The 20,254-nt window shown below is 38.1% G+C and overlaps 1 protein-coding gene across 7 annotated transcripts in view; it reads left to right on the top strand.

The window, feature by feature from the left end:
* Window positions 1-19,296, top strand: part of LOC145662908 (uncharacterized) — a 40,992-nt gene extending 21,696 nt beyond the window's left edge. For 6 of the 7 annotated variants that reach the window (XM_081728910.1, XM_081728909.1, XM_081728913.1 and 3 more), the window contains exon 3: window positions 14,096-15,127. In XM_081728910.1, the coding sequence (XP_081585036.1) occupies window positions 14,096-15,032 (937 nt within the window). In that variant the 3' untranslated portion in view covers window positions 15,033-15,127. Of the gene's footprint in view, window positions 1-14,095; window positions 15,128-18,045 lie in introns of those variants that run through there. The other variant, XM_081728914.1, reaches the window with a different exon arrangement.
* Window positions 19,297-20,254: the final 958 nt, after the last annotated feature.

The following is a 20,254-nucleotide window of genomic DNA, read 5'->3' as shown; positions in this document are numbered from 1 at the left end:
TTCAATCTTAAGAAGCCAATGTTCGGTGTCATGACGCTAAAATGTCTTGGCTTCATAGTCCGAGCAGGTCAATCCAACCTGACCCCGCTAAAGTTGAGGCTATTGTGAATATCCCGAAGCCACAAACTGTCAACTGTCAAGCAATTGCGGTCTTGGTTGGCCTCGGTAAATTTCTTTCGTGCTTTGCTAACATTTTCCTCAACATAGCACCGCTTTTTCAGGTTTTGAAGGGATTCCAAAGAAATTAGTTTGGACAGCTGAATGGGAGAGCGTGTTCCAACAAATGCGCCATGCTCTCAGTAATTTATCCCTTCTTGATATATATTCCCCTCATGATACGTCTCACGAGGTTAGTCGTGGACGCTGGCCTGATAGGGGTCGGTGCATTCTTGCTCCAAAAGCGCTCATCTGACGCCGACTGGCACCCTCTGCAATTTGCATCCTCTCGTCACCCTCCACGGAAGACATCACCAACTATATATGAACTGGAACTTCATGCGGTTTATTTTGGTCTCAAGAAATTCTATAAATATTTAATTGGGCAAGAATTCACGATTTACACCGACTAGCGATTTACGATTCACGATTTACTAGCGATTACGGCCGCGAAAAGCTCCAATCACCTCAGTCCCAAATTACAGAGGTAGAGAGAATTTTTCAGTACGTTTTCCTTGACTATCAAACACTTGAGTGGAAGTAAGGACGCCTTGGCTGATATTTTGAGCAAGAACGCACTTCCGGTTTCTCGAGAAACGATTGGGGAAGCTGAAGAGACCACCCATGAGTACCATATATTAACCCTAGACAAATAGTTGATGTTGGTGAATTACAGTGTAAGGATTCCTTTCTAGGCAAAATCATACGCATTTTACGATCAGATACTTCTCATCGCCAGTACAAGCAATGGCAAAGCAATTTTCAATCTCTGACATCCTATACAGAAAGATTAAACCTGTACCCAACGATTGATTAGTACTCTCTGTTCCTAACAGACTCCGAGATTCGATCTTTGCGGAGCTACACATCCATTCATTAGCTCGCCCTGGATTTACGAAATTACATCTGCTACTGAAATCGATGTATTACTTCCCGCAGAAGAAACAATGTCTATATCGGAAATTAGACAGGCGCCATGAATGTTCCCTATTTAAAAGGTAAGTCTGCCTATAGAGACTGCAACAATTACCCCAGGATACTCTCTTTAAGTGTTTTTCCATTTACTTGGCGGGGAAGCTAATTGCCTCTGACCCTGACAAATACCAATATTTCTATTTGGTGAAAGATCATGCAAGTGGCTTTGTCTTAACAACATCAGATTTTATTAGTTTCTACATGGACCACATACACCCTACTCTTGTCCGTCTCTCATTTTTCTGGACAAACAGCCCACACCTCCACAAAAACTCGACAATTTTTAGCCAGCATGGGTGTAGAAGTTCGTTATACGCTACCCCCTCATCAAACCCTTGGACATGCTGAGAATCGAATTGGAGCTATACAGAATGCATTGCGTTTCCTTACAAGGCAACAACACGAAAATTGGCCGGACTTCCTACACATCGCCACAGCTTGTGTCAATAAGATCCCCCTTATTGAGATTCGCGTAAGTCCGTTCTCGATTTTTACGGCATTGAGCCATCGTTCATAATTGATCGTGTGCTTAATGCATTCGACCGAGAACTTAGTAACCACGAAATGCTAACTCTTGCACATGAAACGCGCGACTACGTGTTGTACAGGAGGAACCAAATATTCGGACGTCAAAGCGGCAAAGTGCATTCCCGGAAGCAACCCACAGAGTTCTTCCCAGGATCAAAAGTAGGTGTACAACGCCTGTATAACAAACCAGTCGATTGTAAGAGCTTTCAGCAATTGTTTGATGGCCCTTTAAAATTCACATCCGCCTAGATGGTAATTCATATCTCGTGCACATGAATTGTCAACAGGTCCCAATAGCTAAATCGCGTCTAAAACTACGTACCGGATGATAATCAGAGTCCTGAATTTCAGACTAAGTACAGACAGTATCTTTGATACACACTCATAAATAACTAAGCAGGCCAGCATCCTCACGCCTATGAACGCACCATATTCATATATGTATGTATGTATGTATGTATGTTCAAATGTTCAACTTCGTCTCTTGTTTTCACATACATATATACCGTCTGTTTCGGCAAGCCGTAACACCTCGTTCTCCACCTACCTATGTCTACCCCAGGGCCGCGGTGGCTCAGTGGTAGAGCGTTCACCTCTGGTCCTTGGGGTTCCTGGTTCGATCCCAGGTCGCGCCAAGTGAACTTTGTTGTGGACAAACACCGTGTGTGTGTGTTTGCTCGGGGTTCTCTCGTTTCTTCTCAGTTTCTTCATTCCACCATTCATTATTCCATCGTCACCATCATAGCCTATCCTGCGTAATCGTGGGACGTAAAAGTCAAATATTTCATTTTTTCCATGTCTATCTCTTGCCCTACGCCACTATCCAGTGCGGCATGACACAATTGTCTCTATAGGAAACAGGTTGCGACAGGTGCATGAAAGCACTCATCAATGTATCACAAGGACTATTCAAACATATGCTAGTTATGGCAGATTGTGCCATTTGTATCTTCTGTGCCCACGGGTACGGCCCACCTTGTGTTACATGCACATGAATCAGCCAAGCAACTGCGCGATGTCCATTTTCAGCGCCAGTACCCGCTTCTGTTTCAACTGGCGGGAGAACATCACATCCTGCGAACTCCCCTGAACGTTGCTTGTTTCATTTCATTCAGCAATATTTAACTCCTGTGTTCGGCAGACACCCTTCTACTCTCCTCCTACGTAGGTTACTCGTAAACATAAACTGGGCGAATGACCTTCCATTCATTGCTTGTAGATAGCTACACACACAATTGATGTTTATCCTACATTTAGGATCCCACTTGCGTACGCGTGGCAGCCATATTGGTTTTGTCATTTCATATACAATGTTTTTGTTTGACTAAACATACCATGAACTAGCTTATTTATTAAGCATTATGTACATATGTAGGTTCTATCACCTAATATAGGCATGTGACCGCATATATGTAGCTTGTACAGCTATCGTTTCCACGAGTAATCCTACACGGTTTGCAGATTACAGTATGCTCCTTTCCCCATTCTGCCCCATAAGAGAACTCTTGTTGGACATAATTACATATGGTACACTCATGCGTGCTAATGCGTGCATTACATACACTTCTCATACGCGATATTATTTGATTCTCTTCTGATTGGTTGTTTTTCCCCCTTATTGTGCTAACATTAGACAGATGCACACCGGCTTCGGCATGTTTGTTACTGTAATACCAGATCATATTATGTTAACGTAATTAATTTCTGCACCTTTGAAACAAAAAAACTCATTTTAGAAAACGAGTTCACTAATTACTCGCAATTTTACTGTGTTACATGGCATAAATGTCAACTGTGTATTAGGCCCGTTGGGTTCTTTATATTCAAGGGCTACCCCACGTTGGCACCCGTATTACCACATATTTAACAGCGCTCCTCCACTAATAATAGTTGATTATGCATACTACATTATACATTCTCATGTAATCTCGCTGCAGTCAGCACCAATGCATTCTACATATAGTAAAACTATCGAAGTACCTATGCAAAGTTATTGCATAACCATACGTTACTAAATTATGTATAAACCATGATGTAATTTGACTCGAATACTCAAACTCACGGAATATATGCGTACAATTCGCACATACTGCATAAAAAATATATATTTGGTTTACTGACGGGAAGCCGGCTTAAGACCCCTTCGTACAACAACAACAACAACAACAAAATACTATTATACCAGGCATATCCATATATATTATAGGTCTACCAAACGAACACCGTTAATTCCGGTTCTTGACCTACTAAAATGTCTGCACAATTCGTCACGTTCATTGTATTAAGGTATCAAATGCATTTCTCTTTCGTATAAAGAACGGATGAGATAGGACTCAACATAGGTTGAGTTTTATGGGTTCAAAAAAATCAAAAATCATAAGGAAAGATACAACATAGGTTGTGTGTAGCCCTCTGTACCCGTCCCACCCTCTTTTTTCTAGTATTCTGGTACACAAAAATAAAAAAAAGGAAAACACGAAAACATGTACAGCAATACGCATGCTCATTTTGTGTAGTGAACTAACTTGCCCTTCATGAATGCATTTGATCCCCACGAAACCTGTTCTTTTCAAAGAAGAAATACATAAGTACACTTCGTGCGCCGCGCCCACCACAATTCACGGAAATCAAATAACTATTTACCAACGTGTAGAAGCTTTCGGTCGAAATGTGCATTACTCTAATAACACAAATAATATATTAAACGTAACGAAATTTCACAACAGTAATCTTCGACAACACCGCGATTCTCGCACGACCACACATTTCGATTCACAATTCAGCAAATGACCTACCACTCTTTGGCTCTCTCTGGGTATCATGAAAAACTTTCACCAAGGGTTTCCTGCCTGTCCCTGTTTTTCACCGCCACACCTCGCAGTCTACAATGCAAGTGTGACTGCACGCGTCAGTGATTTACATCAGTGAGATGGCTACACTTCTACGTCACTTAGAAGGAATTCCTGATCTTCAATCTTCCACAGGTCAATGCACACTTCTGTGACTAAAATAAGATTTTCAATTCATTGTATTATCACCGAAAACTCTATTCTCCAACTTGCTAGCTTCCAAGATGCAAGGTGGATTACAATTATAAAAACCTATCCTACAACGTAGCATTTTAGCACATTGGCAGGCATGATAATGTATGAAATCACTCCGTTTGTATTCACTACAGACAAACCTGTCAAATAAAATTAACTGAAATAAAATAAACGTTGACTTAAACTACACTTTGTTAGCACGTCAAAATTTCAGAACTAACTGTAAAACGAGTTTTTTATCTCTTCCAGGTGAATTTTCTGCTTTTTGTGCGCTATTGTAGTAAATCCGTCAAGGCCCAATCTCCCATTGCTATGCATACTTTTAATATCACAATAAGTGCTGTGGGCACCACAGGATGTGTCCTATCAATCATCGTGTGTAGATGTGTGTTGCTACGGACGCCACAAGCGACGTTCAAGATTTTACGACTCAAATATCACGTCACAATTCTCACATCTTCCCCACTATGCCAGTTCAACGCAATGCATTATGGCCAACCAACTTCTGCTAACACGTTTGGAAAGTCCAATCGGTCACCACAATTCAAAACGGAGACCATATGCTCCTGTTTCTAATTCCCTGCCAAACACACCACGAGCATCTTTACTACCATTAGAATCTTTACTCAGTCCTTCCTATTTTGCTGATTCCCGACTATGATTATTCTCTACAATTAATTGGCGGTGGTATTTTTTATTTCTATTACAAAAAAACTACTCTATCTCATACTTCCAAACCCAAACCTTTCCACGCTCACTAACATTTTACTCCCCTCTTCTAATCTTCTACTGACCGCATCAACAATTAACTCTGCCAGCGAATTGTACTGATAGGGAACTGCAGGTGCATATAGAGTGCACACCCTTTTACAAGGCTCACGTTTGTGCGTCTTGAAAAACCAGAGTAACATTCAACAATTCTGTAGGTGCCTTCCATTTCAACTCAGGCAAAAAAATATAAAATTGTACCATCACCATCTCAGATATTGTTGAAACTTTCTTTATAGCAACTAGACATGTTTTTAAGAGACCCATATTTTTTTGTTTTGTCGAAAAAAAATTCCCGCCAAGTAATTGGCCATCAAAGACGGGGAGTACAATGTATGAATTGTAGAAGACATGGAAAATGGTCAACTTCGGAGCATCACCATTCGGCTATGGAGACAAGTAGAGTTATAATTCTTGTTGTGGTATGTACATATTCAATCGTATGAATAAATAAACTATTTCATTATAGTTTGGTTTGCGCATGCGTATCTTTTTGTACATAAATTAACAAATGAACGTCAATTTATCTGAAAAGTCAAAGTTTGCGAATTTTTTTCGAGCACTTCCGGTTCAAATTTTAAACTTCTGTTTTCACGATTGGTAAGACCTGGTTACCCGCTTTCCGAAAAAAATTTTGTATCGCTTCTGTGTGCAACCGTTTTGTCGCAAAAATTTCGAAAAATTGTAAAATTTTCAAAAATCGCCATTTTCTCGAAAACACCATCTTTTAAAATTCTGAAATTTTGTCAGATGGTTCAACTTTACATGAATAATAAACACACCAAATACCATTCTCGACCAATGCTTCATGAATTAACTGCAGCCTTTTGAAGTTAGCGAAGTTTCGTTAACTTTGATGTCACAGTTAGCAACACAGGGAACGATAAAAGTGCAATAATTTGATGATGTTTGTGGTTCACATTCATTAAATGAAGAATAAAAGTTTTTCTTGACTTTTTTTTTTATTTTGATCAAGAAGGCTCTCTGAAATAGTAAAATGAGCCTCCCCCTACTCCTCCGTTTTCTTAAACTGAAATAATCTGAGGTGGAAATTACGATTACGAAACGCACAAATTTCAAGTTCACTTACTTAAAATGGTCTGCGGAAACAAAATTTCACTGATTTTTAAAATATTTTTTTTTAATTTTTTACATGGACCAATCATTTGCTTGGTTGGTGTCTTCTTCGCTAATAGCATTTAACCGTGCAGGTGCTCCAATAGGTGTTGGCTCACTCACAACTTGTCGAGGAGGGATCTAGGGGAAAGAAACTTTTTTATTTTATATATAAATAAAGCCGATCTCAAAGTTTGGCGCTCTTAAAAGTAGCTCTAAGTAGCAGTATTCCCCCCTCCCCCTTCCAGAACTCCGTCCTGGATCCGCCCCTGCGCAGCACATTGTCGATAGTCACAAATGCTGAAGGTCCATGTGGAACCATAAACAGCACTTCAACTTCACGTAATTCATGATTTACTCATAATATTTCTGCTACGCACCACTGGTTATCACTTATCATACACACATTTATGTAACAAAAGTTCCTTTTTGGCAGATTTCTTAAATCTACACTTTGAATTGCAGAAGTTCGATTTTGGGGGAAGCATGAAGTTAGTTCATGGTGACCCGTTACTGCCATAAAAAAAAAAAAAAAACGCCATTTTCCGAAAGCCAAAGATGACTTCGTTGAATACCAGTTACCGGTCGCATACTTTCCCTTTTTTCTTCCGGAAGTCGTCGAATTCAGTTCCAGGCAACAAAAAGAAAGTAAGTAATACCCGGAGTTTGTACTTGCACTATACTCACGAATTATTCAGAGGTTTTAGTGGGGGCGCGGTGGCTCAGTGGTAGAACGTTCATCTCCGGTTCTTGGGGTCCCTGGTTCGATCCCAGATCGCGCCGTGTGGGCTTTGTGGTGGACAAACGCCGTGCTCGTGGGTTTTCTCGGGGTTATCCCGTTTCCTCCCACATTCTGCATTCCACCATTTCATTCATTTCTCATAATCACCGTCTCCTTTAGCCTAACCGGCATAACCGTGGGACGTAAAACTTAAAGATTTCATTTCATTTTTTTTTCTTCTGTGGTTTTAATACTGTGCATCTGTATTTGCCTAAGGTTATGCCGCGTAGCCACATTCTTTACACCTACTCCCCCCTCAATACCGTTGCAGAGACCCTTGCATGGCCGGTTTCACTGCAAAACCACTGCTTTATCGGACCTGTCTGCATTTCGAACATCTGAAAGCGATTTTTAAAGTGGGATGCAGCACCATCAGAAATCACTGACACGGTTTGGGAAATTGTAGACACTAATTTTCTCGTATTCAAACCTTTTTCTATAAAATATATTTTCGCTTTTCTTCGAGTATCTTTAGAATCTTTTCTATGGCTATGAGTACATGAGCCGAATCGTGTTTTTTATCGTCGTTTATTACAACAAAACTGTCAGTTGTTTCATATTCTGGTGATAACTCTGAATCTCACTTTGCAGAATAACAGTCCAGTTTTCAGCGAAGTCCACATGAAGTAAAATAGAATTTATATCTTGAAATTTTATACGATGCTTTTCGGTAGCAATTAATTTTCTTTATATTTTCATGATGTAGTCATGAATTACAATTCTTACAGTTAAACCAGCAATGTACGATACGAAAACAGAATGTGACACAGTTTTTTAACGAGATTATTGTTTTCTCATATGGCATACGTAACACTTTCATTTTCATCAGGATCAATAATTGAAGACTCCACACTTATTCGTTCCACTCCAGGACATTCACCACATTCTTGAAGAAGACAGTTGTCATTTTCTACGGATCATACTACTAAAGGAAATAGGTCATTCATACAGCTTCAATACAGGCTGCACCTTTGATTTGTAGCAACGCAGTAGCAGCTAACTTAAAATTTGCACAATATACACACATATATACACACTTCCTCGCAGGCTGCGGACTGACCCACTTTAGTCGAATACTGTAAAATTCCGAGTGACCCATTTCTTATGTTGGGATTGTTCTGTTTATAAAGTCAGTAAATTTCTTTGGTACGCGTAAGAAAACGTTTCGATTTTTTTTAACTTTTTGTCCTTTTTCGATCACTGTAATGACATCGCACTTAATTGAGACTTTGTCTGGAGCATTCCAAGTCATCACTGAGGTAACAGTTCAGGCTTTTTGTAGATCATCAGAATTTATTGGATGGCCATTTCAAGTAAACTTAAAATTTGTGTTTCGTAATCGTAATTTCCACCTCAGATTATTTCAGTTTAAGAAAACTAAGGAGTAGGAGGAGGCTCATTTTACTATTTCAGAGAGCCTTCTTGATCAAAATAATAATAATAAAAAAAAACAGTCAAGAAAACCTTTTGTTCTTCATTTAATGAATGTGAACCACAAGCATCATCAAATCATTGCACTTTTATTGTTCCCTGTGTTGCTAACTGTGACATCAAAGTTAACGAAACTTCGCTAACTTCAAAAGGCTGCAGTTAATTCATGAAGCATTGGTCGAGAATGGTATTTGGTGTGTTTATTACTCATATAAAGTTGAACCATCTGACAAAATTTCAGAATTTTAAAAGATGGTGTTTTCGAGAAAATGGGGCCCAAAAATGGCGATTTTTGAAAATTTTAATATTTCTCGAATTTTTTGCGACACAACGGTTGCACACAGAAGCGATACAATTTTTTTTTTTCGGAAAGCGGGTAACCAGGTCTTACCAATCGTGAAAACAGAATTTTAAAATTTGAACGGGAAGTGCTCGAAAAAAATTCGCAAACTTTGACTTTTCAGATAAATTGACGTTCATTTGTTAATTTATGTACAAAAAGATACGCATGCGCAAACCAAACTATAATAAAATATAGTTTATTTATATCCCTATGTACATACCACAACAAGAATTATAACTCTACCTGTCTCCATAGCCGAATGGTGAGGCTCCGAAGTTGACCATTTTCCATGTCTTCTACAATTCATAAATTATACTCCCCGTCTTTGATGGCCCATTACTTGGCGGGAAAATTTTTTTCGACAAAACAAAAAAATATGGGTCTCTTAAAAACATGTCTAGTTGCTAAAAAAAAAAGGTTCAACAATATCTGAGATGGTGATGGTACATGCTCTGCCCGAATTGAAATGGAAGGCACATTATATATATATATATATATATATATATATATATATATATATATATATATATATATATATATATATATATATGTGTGTGTGTGTGTGTGTGTGTGTGTGTGCGTGTGTGTGTGTATTTACTTTTGTCCACTAATTGCGCGGAAACAAACTAGTTTTCTCAATGATCCACTGTTTGCCATAAGCATAATACTATGTGAATTTGCTTCATTGTTTTGGTATGACCTTTGCATAACGATTATGTACTCTTATTATACAACACTTTAGCTATTGCTCTTCTTCATGGTCCAATCGATATAGTAATAGGTTGTTCGTCCTTACCGGACAAGTTTCCTTGGTATATGTAGGTTTAATGTACTCTCGGGATGATGACAGTGTGTACACTTATATCAGTGTGTTATACGACAACTTCAAGCCTCACTTGGCCACAGTTGGTACCAATGGCTATTTCATGTTATTTTATCCTTACGTCCTTGATCCAAGCATTCCAGGTATGACACCGACGCTGAACAACCAGTGTACGGCAATTGTGTTTTCTGTTCTTATGAGTTTCACAATATACCAACTTTTTCTCCTGTGGTGTCGTCTCAACTGGTTAACTTCTTCTACAGCGTTACCCTCGAACCATGGTCGAAATTAATGATCACTGGCATCCATTCGAGACTTGCTCAGTGGCACTTTTTTAAGTGGAGGAGTATTACGTAAACGTAAAGACTTGATCGATTTTTTTTTTATATAAATTCGATAATGGACTCCAAACTTAATCTTAGAGCATGAAAGTGCAGTCATTTTTGGAAATACCAAGCTAAGACAAATAAGTTATTTTTGTACTATTGTACATTTGGAGAAGGACATCAGGAACAAAAAACAATTATATAACAAAACATTTTGAAAAATGTGTTTCGTGGAGAAATGTGAAAGCAAGTGCTCTCCCGTAAACGTCACTGAAACTATTATTTCATAGCCTAGAATGCACTGGTTCTGAGGGACAAGAGAAAGGGAAATAACAAATGAGGTGTGTATAAAAACTACTGGAGTTAAAACCAGATTGTTCATGTTTTCGGTTTAATTCCTCTTGCTCGTATTGTTAAGTCTTAAACTCTCGGGCAGGTGGTCAGACTGTTATTATCTCGATCATATTTGTCGTCGATCTTGGTTGTCATCGATGCACCAGAAAATGTAAATTGTATATTACATGTTTTTTTCTCTTCTTATGCATAATTATGGCAGGGCAGTACATATCAATTGAAATCCTCGAAACCGTAGGTTTTTAATAAGCCCGGAAAACTACTCTTATAACTTTGTTTATAAGCACGTTCCTTATGAATTGCCTTCTGATTGTTGATCACGATGTGTAACTGTAATTTCATATTTTCCACAATGGATGGCCCATTGATTTCTTAAACAAATGTATTTGCTTTAGAATAGTTCTGTGAGGTGCTCATCAATCCTGTATTAGCAATTTCAACAACAATAAATGAGATAGTCTAGGTTAATTAGTGTCGTCATTGTGTTTAATTAAAGTATTATTTTAACCCTTGTATTCCCGTACTAGATTAAATGACAGCTATTAGACTTATGGATACTCATTAAGGAGTTACCGAAGGCCATAGATGAGTTGCTATGATTGTTAAATCGTCATCTCACCCATTGCTCTACTGCTAAGTACCATTTTACGTGAGATTACTACAATACAATTTTGATTATTCACTACTACGAACGAAGATAGCTACATTGTCGACTTTTCAAGGCCTCTACAACATTGCAATTAGAAGGAAGACAGAGAAGGATTACAAATTACCTTGATGACAGGTAATATCATCATACGATCTATTCGTCTATTATAAATGAGATCGTAGTAGGTTGTTTGGTTAATTAGAATTTATCGTTGCTTTCAGTTGCAAAAGTATATGAGACGTGAACCTACTACTTAGCGTGTGATCCATATCACATAAGCTTCCAAAAGGAATGCAATCGGGATCTCGCGCGATAAAGACGCATACTGAAACAAAATAGGAAGTAAGTTTAAAGAATTAATTTAATTTTTCACCAGACATTTTCTTCAAACTAATGCTTATATTATATAAGTAGCATATCTAAGTATTTATATGATTTCAATAACAGGAAAGATGATAATGCGATTATGGTAATTTGATATCTTAAAGAGTTTCGAAAATATTATTATTGTTGAAAAATTATGTATTATTACATAAATTATCTTAGACGTTCTTCTATTTAGAAGTACGGAAGCTTGCTGTTGAGTTCTAGATGCAAAGAAAAGCAACAACGATTTTAAAATTTCTGACAATTACCTCATGCAAACCTTTCCTACGCCTTGGGAGGGAAAGGGCCGCCTCCTAATATTGTATTTTTAAATATCTATGGGAAGACATTATTTGAATGGGTATTGTAATATTACAAGAACTATATAATTGTTCCAATTTTGATCCTCCTCTCGGTCAATCTATCACTTGTTATGACATGTAAACATTTCGACGAAGAACGGAAACAGAACACCAAGAGATAAACCAAATTATGATAAAATACATATGGTGAAGCTATTTATTACATACCTGATCATTACAGTTGATTCCACTTATAAGGTATCTACTGCACTTGCTGTTAACGATATCTTTCATTGGCAGTCACTAACTAACTGTACACAGTCATGCAACTTGTAAGGAAGGACATAAGTTGTGGTCTCTGTCCGATTATAAAATGGCTGTGTGTTGAAATTTGCATTATGGAAACTGGGCACTGTTTAATGCTTCCAAGACTAACCTGGTATCGCTTTGTGTTTTCAAGACAATTAATTGTAGGTTTCTCAAACCGCAAACGCAAATGATTCTGAAAGTTTCCTAAACAACGATAAATTTGTCACAAACTAGGTAGGTTTAATAAGTTCAGTAATAGCATTTGTGCTTTGAAGAAGACTAACTGACGGTGCAATTTATGCTCCACTAAAGTAAATTTAAAAATAAAGAAAAGAGACTTATTTCTAAAGCACGCAATGTGAGCGTCGTACGGCTGATCTATGTATTAGAAAATTTCTTGAAAAATGTGGTTACTATATTTTCAATTTTATCATTAATATTATCTGCGAAGACCTACATTGTAATACGTTCCTTCTCTGTAACTTGTTCGTGTGAAATAGAAACAAAAAAATCAGAAAATTTATGATTCTTGTTTTCTGACACACTTTGTGCGCCGGGAAGGTTTCCCATCATACTAATTACCACTAGGTAATAATTAAAGTTTTTTTCTAAAGGGTTTGATTTTGTACACCACATTCTGATTGCAAGTACTTGTTATTCCACGTAGTCATAAAACAAATTGCACAGGAAAGGGTTAAGCAGTATTGCAACCTACACCCATGATTTTCATATACATCTAAATCGGTTTGGAATATCAGTTTCCTGTCAGTTCATTATGTTCTCTACATCTGCTGAAGACCATGTAGTGATTGAATATAATACTTATCTAAATAGTTTTTCGATGTAAAAAGTTTCGGAAATCGTCAAATCGACAATATGTTGTAACTTTGTTCCTTTAGATTATAATCATGGACGCCAACGTACTTCGGATGTGGATTAGCCCGCCCGTCTCGTTTGAATTATTACTGTTGTAGAAGCCGGCATAATTTTGATTTTGTGGTACTATAGTGTCCTTAGTTGATAACACTGAATAAGTATTGTATTATTAGGTTTCCTTTAATGCGTGGATTATTTTACTTCCTACAGGCTTGTTTTCTCTGATAGTTTGATGGCAGGTTCCTGCACCGAGTCCTTATGAAAAGATTATTTATTCATTTCAGGGTTTTTCCACTTTCCCGTGCTCTGTTATCCTCTTCATGAAACAGTTCGTGTGAGTTTTTCGGCAATTTCTGGCGTCGTACATTTACTTGGTTAATCTTATTTGAGTTTTACGATTCAGCAAGTACAAGACACATACCGGTTTTTCCTGCGATAGAGCCTATCGAGCTGATACATTACAGTATACTTTATTAAGCCCAACTTACGTTAATTTTTGATTGCTGTGTCCTCGTATTTGCTTTTGTGCCGGTGTGTGTCTTTAGAATTCCGGCTTTCGATTTGTTAGTCGTTTTCAGTTAGCGAGGTTCTTGCAATCCCTGGGTAATTTCTTGAACCATTTCTTGCTGAGCTTTCAGCAACTGTTTCTTCGCCATTCGGGCTACAAATATGCATTGAACGAACTCCTAAAGGTAATGTTTCAGTACTACATGTTATTATGCCCTTACCGTTGCCCGTACGAAATCACACATTGGACGGAATACTGCGTTCCATTTTCATGTATACACTTTTGCCGTCTGTGAGCGTTTAAGTCGTTTTCTTTGACGACTTTAGCTAGTTCGGGCATTTATGATTGATGTCAGAAGCGATGCAGGTATTTGAATATGTCAAGACTTGTTACCCACCATTGTATTATTGGCTTCTAATTTTTCTTTTGTATATTTTCAGGGCTTATGTTCCATCATACTTATTACAAAATGATATATATCGGGGAAGTTTGGATTTTAGAAGAGATTCTAAAATTATTACCGGTGAAGAGTCCAGTTGTTTCCCTGAAGGTATAGAAACCAACGGTGAGAGGTCACATATGCCAATTAATCCTTTAAAAGAATCACAGAACTGCCAGAATAGGGAGAATGGTTTTTCTCAAACTCTCGCATTAAATATGTTAGGAAAGCTACATGTCTGCCAGGAATGTGGAAAGGATTTCACTCGAATATTTGCTTTTAGAGTTCACATGTTAACCCATACAACCCGCAAGCCACACATATACCACGAGCAGGCTAGGACTTTGAAAAGTTCTTCCCTCAGAAAACGTATGGTAAATCAAAACTTGGAAAAACAGCACGCTTGCCAGGAATGTGGGAAGGCTTTTTCACTAAAATGTTACTTGAGAAGTCACATGTTAACTCATAAGTTGGAGAAATCATTCACTTGCCAGGAATGTGAGAAGTCGTTCTCGAGAAAAAATAGTTTAAAACTTCACATGTATACTCATAAATTGGAAAAACCACATATATGCCAGAGGTGTGAAAAAGCTTTTTCCCAAAAATGTCACTTGAGAAGTCACATGTTAACTCATACCAACCAGAAGCCACACTCTTGTAGCGAATGTGGGAAAACTTTCTCTCTTAAAGGTAACTTAAAGGCTCATATGTTAACTCATTCAAAAGAGAAACGATATTGTTGTCATGAGTGTGGAAAGTCGTTTTTCCTGAAAGGTGACTTGAAAACTCACTTAGTAACACATAATTTAAAAAGACCACACGGTTGCAAGGTGTGCTCAAAGGCGTTCTCAAAAAGGAGTATTTTGAGAATTCATATGCTATCTCACAACTTGGGAAATCACTCGAGTATCAGAGAAGTAGAAAGCACTCTCGTATAAGAGTAGGTTAACCTTTCATTCTTCAGAGGGAAATTATTTCCCAGTACAGTTCTTACGCTGTACGTTTTCGAGAAATAAACTTCTTTATTTTTCTATTGTGTTGTTTTGTTTAGTGTTCCTTGCTGTTATTATTTAAGTATTTCGAGGGACCCGAGCTGGCAACAGTGACGCCGTGCGCTGTCTATTCCTTGTTGGTGACGGATAGTGCTGTTTTCCGTAATGTAAAAACAATATTTTTTCCGAGTAAACGTTTTGATGTAAAGGTAAGAGATATACTTTTATGATTAGTTTAGACCTTTGTTGTAGAGAAGGAATTTTAATTCTTCGGTATATTGTTTTGTGAAGGAGTGAAAAAAATAACTGTGCCATGTGGTTGGTGGAAAAATACTTCCCTCTGAGACACATAGTTATAACGATATGAAGAGAACGGGGGAATAACGATGAAAGTCATTTTCACACTTCGGAGAATTTAGCTTTTTAAACTGTGAAACGCTTTATTTTATGCATTTGATACAATGAGCAAGAATAAATGGAATGAAGCATAAGGTCAACAATCTGACAATGCACCAGAACTGCTCCAAGAGGTTATATTTGGTAACAATGGAGAAAATTCAACAATAGCATTGTAATGTAAAAACCAAAGCGGAAAAAAGATGAATGTCCAGAAAATTGAGTGAAAAACGATGAAAGTCACATTTCTGTCCTCTAACTTTAAATGAAAATTCTACATCACTCTAACGGATAAACCACTAAAAGATTTAAAATGAAAACAAATCAGAAGTATTGCTTCAAGCACCTAACTACTAATTGGGGAATACATCTCTGTTTGTTCATTCCTAATGCGGTAAATTTGAATAAAACATCACTGACTGCTTCGTGGTAAGAAGTTTAGAGATTTCCTGCAGGTCTTTCCACTTCAAAGCAGATATTGGTAAGACATGGGAATACACTTCACCTGGTAAGAGGAGCTCACCCTCCTGCAACCCAGATATCTGCTTCTTATTAATTGCCTGTGTAAGCACCACTGTTTCCCATGCACTGTTGTAACTTGCGGTGCGCATAAACATAATGTGTGGCTGTTCATTCTCTACTTTGACTTCCTTCAGGGGTCTGGAGGGAACAGGCAACTTCCTTTTGTACAATCCATTAGAGACAAAGAAATGTGTCCAAGCCTTGAACATCTGTTGGCACTCGACTACTTGGAATGGGCTAGGTTTGACTCTACTGGATCGTATGACCTCATACCAATCTGCGGAAACTTCAGTTCGAGAAGAGTGTGAAATGAGTCCCATATTTTTGTCACACTCCAGGTATGAGTCGCCACGTTCTGGAAACGTCATAGTTATCCTGTCCAAACGCTTACAAAATGCAATAACATAATGTATATAACTAAATACTGTGAAGTTTTTGTTTTGACCTGCACAAGAATCACAGAAAATATGCATATGCCTCACATCGTTGGATAGAATTTCAAATATGAAATGGTGGAGCATTGAGACGACTTCATCTGCCCCTTTCTTAGCTACTGTCTCGTCGTACCCGTAAAAGACTGATTCTCCCGATGGCAGCAGATGAATATTGAATAAATGCACCGTCAGTTGTCGTTTATAATACACAATATTACTAGCTATATTCGGGACTTGCAAATTCGCCTGAAAATCCATAGCAATGGCTTCTTCTTTTGTGGTTTGTGCGCAGCGTTGTCGACATTGACGTTTCCTGTAATAAAATGTTTCTGCTAGCCGCAAATGTATGCAATCATGCAGGTCCTTTTCCTTCTTCCTGCCATCGTCATCTGAGTTCGCTTTGGATGCCAATTCTTCTTGCAATAGTTTCTCTTGCGCCTACATTGCATCACATGCACAACATGTATCTGAACGGGGATATCCAAACGAAATGTTGTACTCAGTATTGAAAACACGCATGTAACTATCGTATGAAACATGGTTGTTAGGGTACATTGCTAAAAACATGTGATGCAGCTTCTTACCATTGAGTTCTGCCGGCAGATAAATCTTGGATGATTTCTTCAATGAGTAATGTGCTTTCCGACCTCGAAGAGATCGAATATGTTCATGAATTTTGTGTAAGGTTTCCTCGCGTAAAGAATGGTCGATTTTTGTGCTTTCCTCGTCTATCGGGGACTTCCGTAGCACATTCTTTCAACTGCTCGTGAATAGTCTGTAAAGTTCTCGCTGATATGCCATGAAGGGCCAATAATGCTCTGTAGCAAACCGGTATTTCCTCCATCACATCATTTCTTTTAACCCTCACTTTGTACTTGTACGCATTATCACGAAGGTAAGCCTCATTTTGAGTTTTTGGCGGGCGCCTCCTATTCACTAGATTAACTTCAATTAAACCGCTTAAATGGAGCCGTTGAGCATCTCGATCAGGCAAAGAATTGAAATGACTGATGATGATATCCGTCACTTCCGTGTACACTTTCAAAACACTTGAATCTTCTACACTTTCCGTCTGCACCTGTTTCATGCGTTTGTTGGCGTAATTTTTTGGAAGCGTCCGACACACGTCAATGTCTTCTTTTCTTCCCATGTTCTTTTGCATCTAGGCACGAGTTAACATCCATGTTAACTCCAAAACCGTGTTATTATTAACGCACTTCTCAGCAACACGACTGCTCTATGTAAAGGCGTGTTTCTACTGGCAGCTAACAGCGTTGCGAAACAGTGGTATCATTCGATCAAAAGTGTAACAATACAAAGACTTGTTCAGCAGGAAATTGGACTTCCATCGTTTATTCATCATATGCTGTGACATTCACCTTTCTTCCCTATTTCAAGGTTTTTAAAAACTTTTTACATGGGACTAAAAGCGTTTCTGTGGAAAATGAATATATATGCAGAAAGCTCATGCTGACCTCTACCGTTGGCCTTCACAAAATAAAAATCGTTAAAAATGGACTCTCATCGTTATTCCCCCGTACTCTTCATATGTATGAGCGGGAATATTATTTCCTCTAATACTAAGGAGTGCCTTTGACTTCTTTCAGAGACACAATGTCAAATAGAACTTTGTAAGAGGAAGAGGCTTTGGAATTTCTATTTGCTCTTCCTAATGAACCGGAGAATTCTGGTACAGAATGCGATAGCTCAAAAGAGGATTTGAATGGTGATACAACTGAGGGAATGAGGGAAATACGCACACGGTCCAAAGCTAGCTCGATTTTGACATGAGTGTTCTCTCATCACCTTCACATATGTTGGAAGCAGTGCTTACTTATGAATCTCCTACAAGTGTGATCGCAGCTCCCACAGTCGATGACAAATCGCCGTCAGACATGAGTGTAAATTCGTTGTCCCCACTTCTGTTCTCAACTTTGAACTTTGATCCTGAAAAATATAACTCTATGAAGGCGAAACACCGAACCACTCTTCCTAAGAATATTCCTGAATTATTTCATATAGATGACGATCAGCTTTCAGTTTTGAGTGAGGTTTCTGAAGCTGATGTTGCTCAAGCACCGGAAACTGAAGAACTACAGTTATCATGGGAAGATAGTGTTGTGTCTCAGCAAAATGATTTTTCCACTGTCTTCTAAATCGCCGGAAGTTACGTTTTCATTCAAAGAAGATGTAACACCGGTTGTTTTTTTCGCAAGATTCTTTTCACTCGATATCTTCGAAATTATAGTTGAACAAACAAACTTGTATGCTAGACAAGTGCAGATACCTCATTGGAAAGACACATCGGTGACAGAAATGACAGCTTTGTTTAGTGTTATAATCAGAATGGGCATCAAATGCGGTCTCGTTGTGTTTATTGGTCAACATCCTGAACTTGGAGATGCATCGGTGTCTTCTGTCATGATGAAAACACGATTTTGACAATTAATGTCAGCTCTACATGTGAAGAACAACGAATCAGCTAAGAAACGCGGAGAAGATGGCTATGATATTCTACATAAAGTTCGGCCATTAATTGATGCTTTATCAGAAAAAATTCTCATGGAGTATAAGTCAAGCTCAGTTCATTCTATTGATGAAAGTATGATTCATTTCAAAGGTCGAAGTTCGTTACGACAATATATGCCTCAAACCTATTAAGAGGGGTTACAAAGTTTGGTGTCGTGCTGATCCAGTTACTGGATACCCAGAAAAATTGCAAATATACACTGGCAAAGAAACAGATTAATATGGAAAAGAAGGACTAGGATATAGAGTGGTGATGCAATTGTCTCAGAATCTGCAGAACACAAAATCTCTTGTATCATTTGATTTTTTTTTTTTTTTTTTTTTTTTTTTTACCTCAACGAAGCTAATGGAAGATTTATATAACCACGGAATATGTTCAGTTGGTACGGAGAGATCTGATAAAGTTGACCTTCCCGATTTTATGAAGAAAAATGGGAAATCTGCAAAGAAGTTGCCAAAACTAAAGCAGGGAGAATTCCGAGTAGTTACAAAGAATCATACATCGGCTATTGAATGGATGGACAAACGATTTGTAAATGTACTTACAACAGCGCACGACGCCAAAAACGTAATTACTGCTTCGAGAAAACTGAAGGATGGGAGGAGAGTTGATGTTTTTTGTCCAGCTGCTATTAGAGATTATACTGAGTTTATGAGAGGTGTAGATCGATTTGATCAAATTTTAAATTGTTATCCATGTCCCAGCGAACTAAGAAGTGGTGGCACAATATTTTTCTCTCTACTAGATACGAGCTTGACAAATGCATACATTCTTCACAAATTATTCTTCAGACAACCTATGGACCATGTATCCTTTCTCTTGTCAGTTGCACGGGGATTACGAAACAACTTTAGTAGCAGGAAAAGAATGCGTCACACCCCGTATCAATTGCAGAAGCGTTTCCAAACATCAAAATCTTACGGACTTCCTGACAGTGTGCGGCTGGAAAACGTCGGAGTTCATCTGCCAAACAAAACTATCTCTTACCGTCGCTGTCGATTATGCTCCACGAAGGATCACGAAAAACGTTCTAATCTGGAATGCACAACATGCAAGGTACCACTTTGTGCTGCGCCGTGTTTCGTTTTATTCCACAGAAAATAAAGATGGAAATTCAAAACAGATGCATAGAACACAAAATATTTAAATTACATTAATTTACTTAATAGTAAATGAAGATAAAGTGTAGCAAAGATGCGGCAAAATTATAAGGTAGTCGACTGTAATAAAATAGGCTGTTTTTCAAAAACACATCCACACACTGTCATTTAAAAATATGTCAATGT

Source organism: Thermobia domestica, chromosome 10, assembly GCF_964235325.1.
Source record: "Thermobia domestica chromosome 10, izTheDome1.hap1.1, whole genome shotgun sequence".
Lineage (NCBI taxonomy): Eukaryota > Metazoa > Arthropoda > Insecta > Zygentoma > Lepismatidae > Thermobia > Thermobia domestica.
Note: the sequence above shows the minus strand (reverse complement) of the source record. Positions and strands in the feature narration are given on the sequence as shown.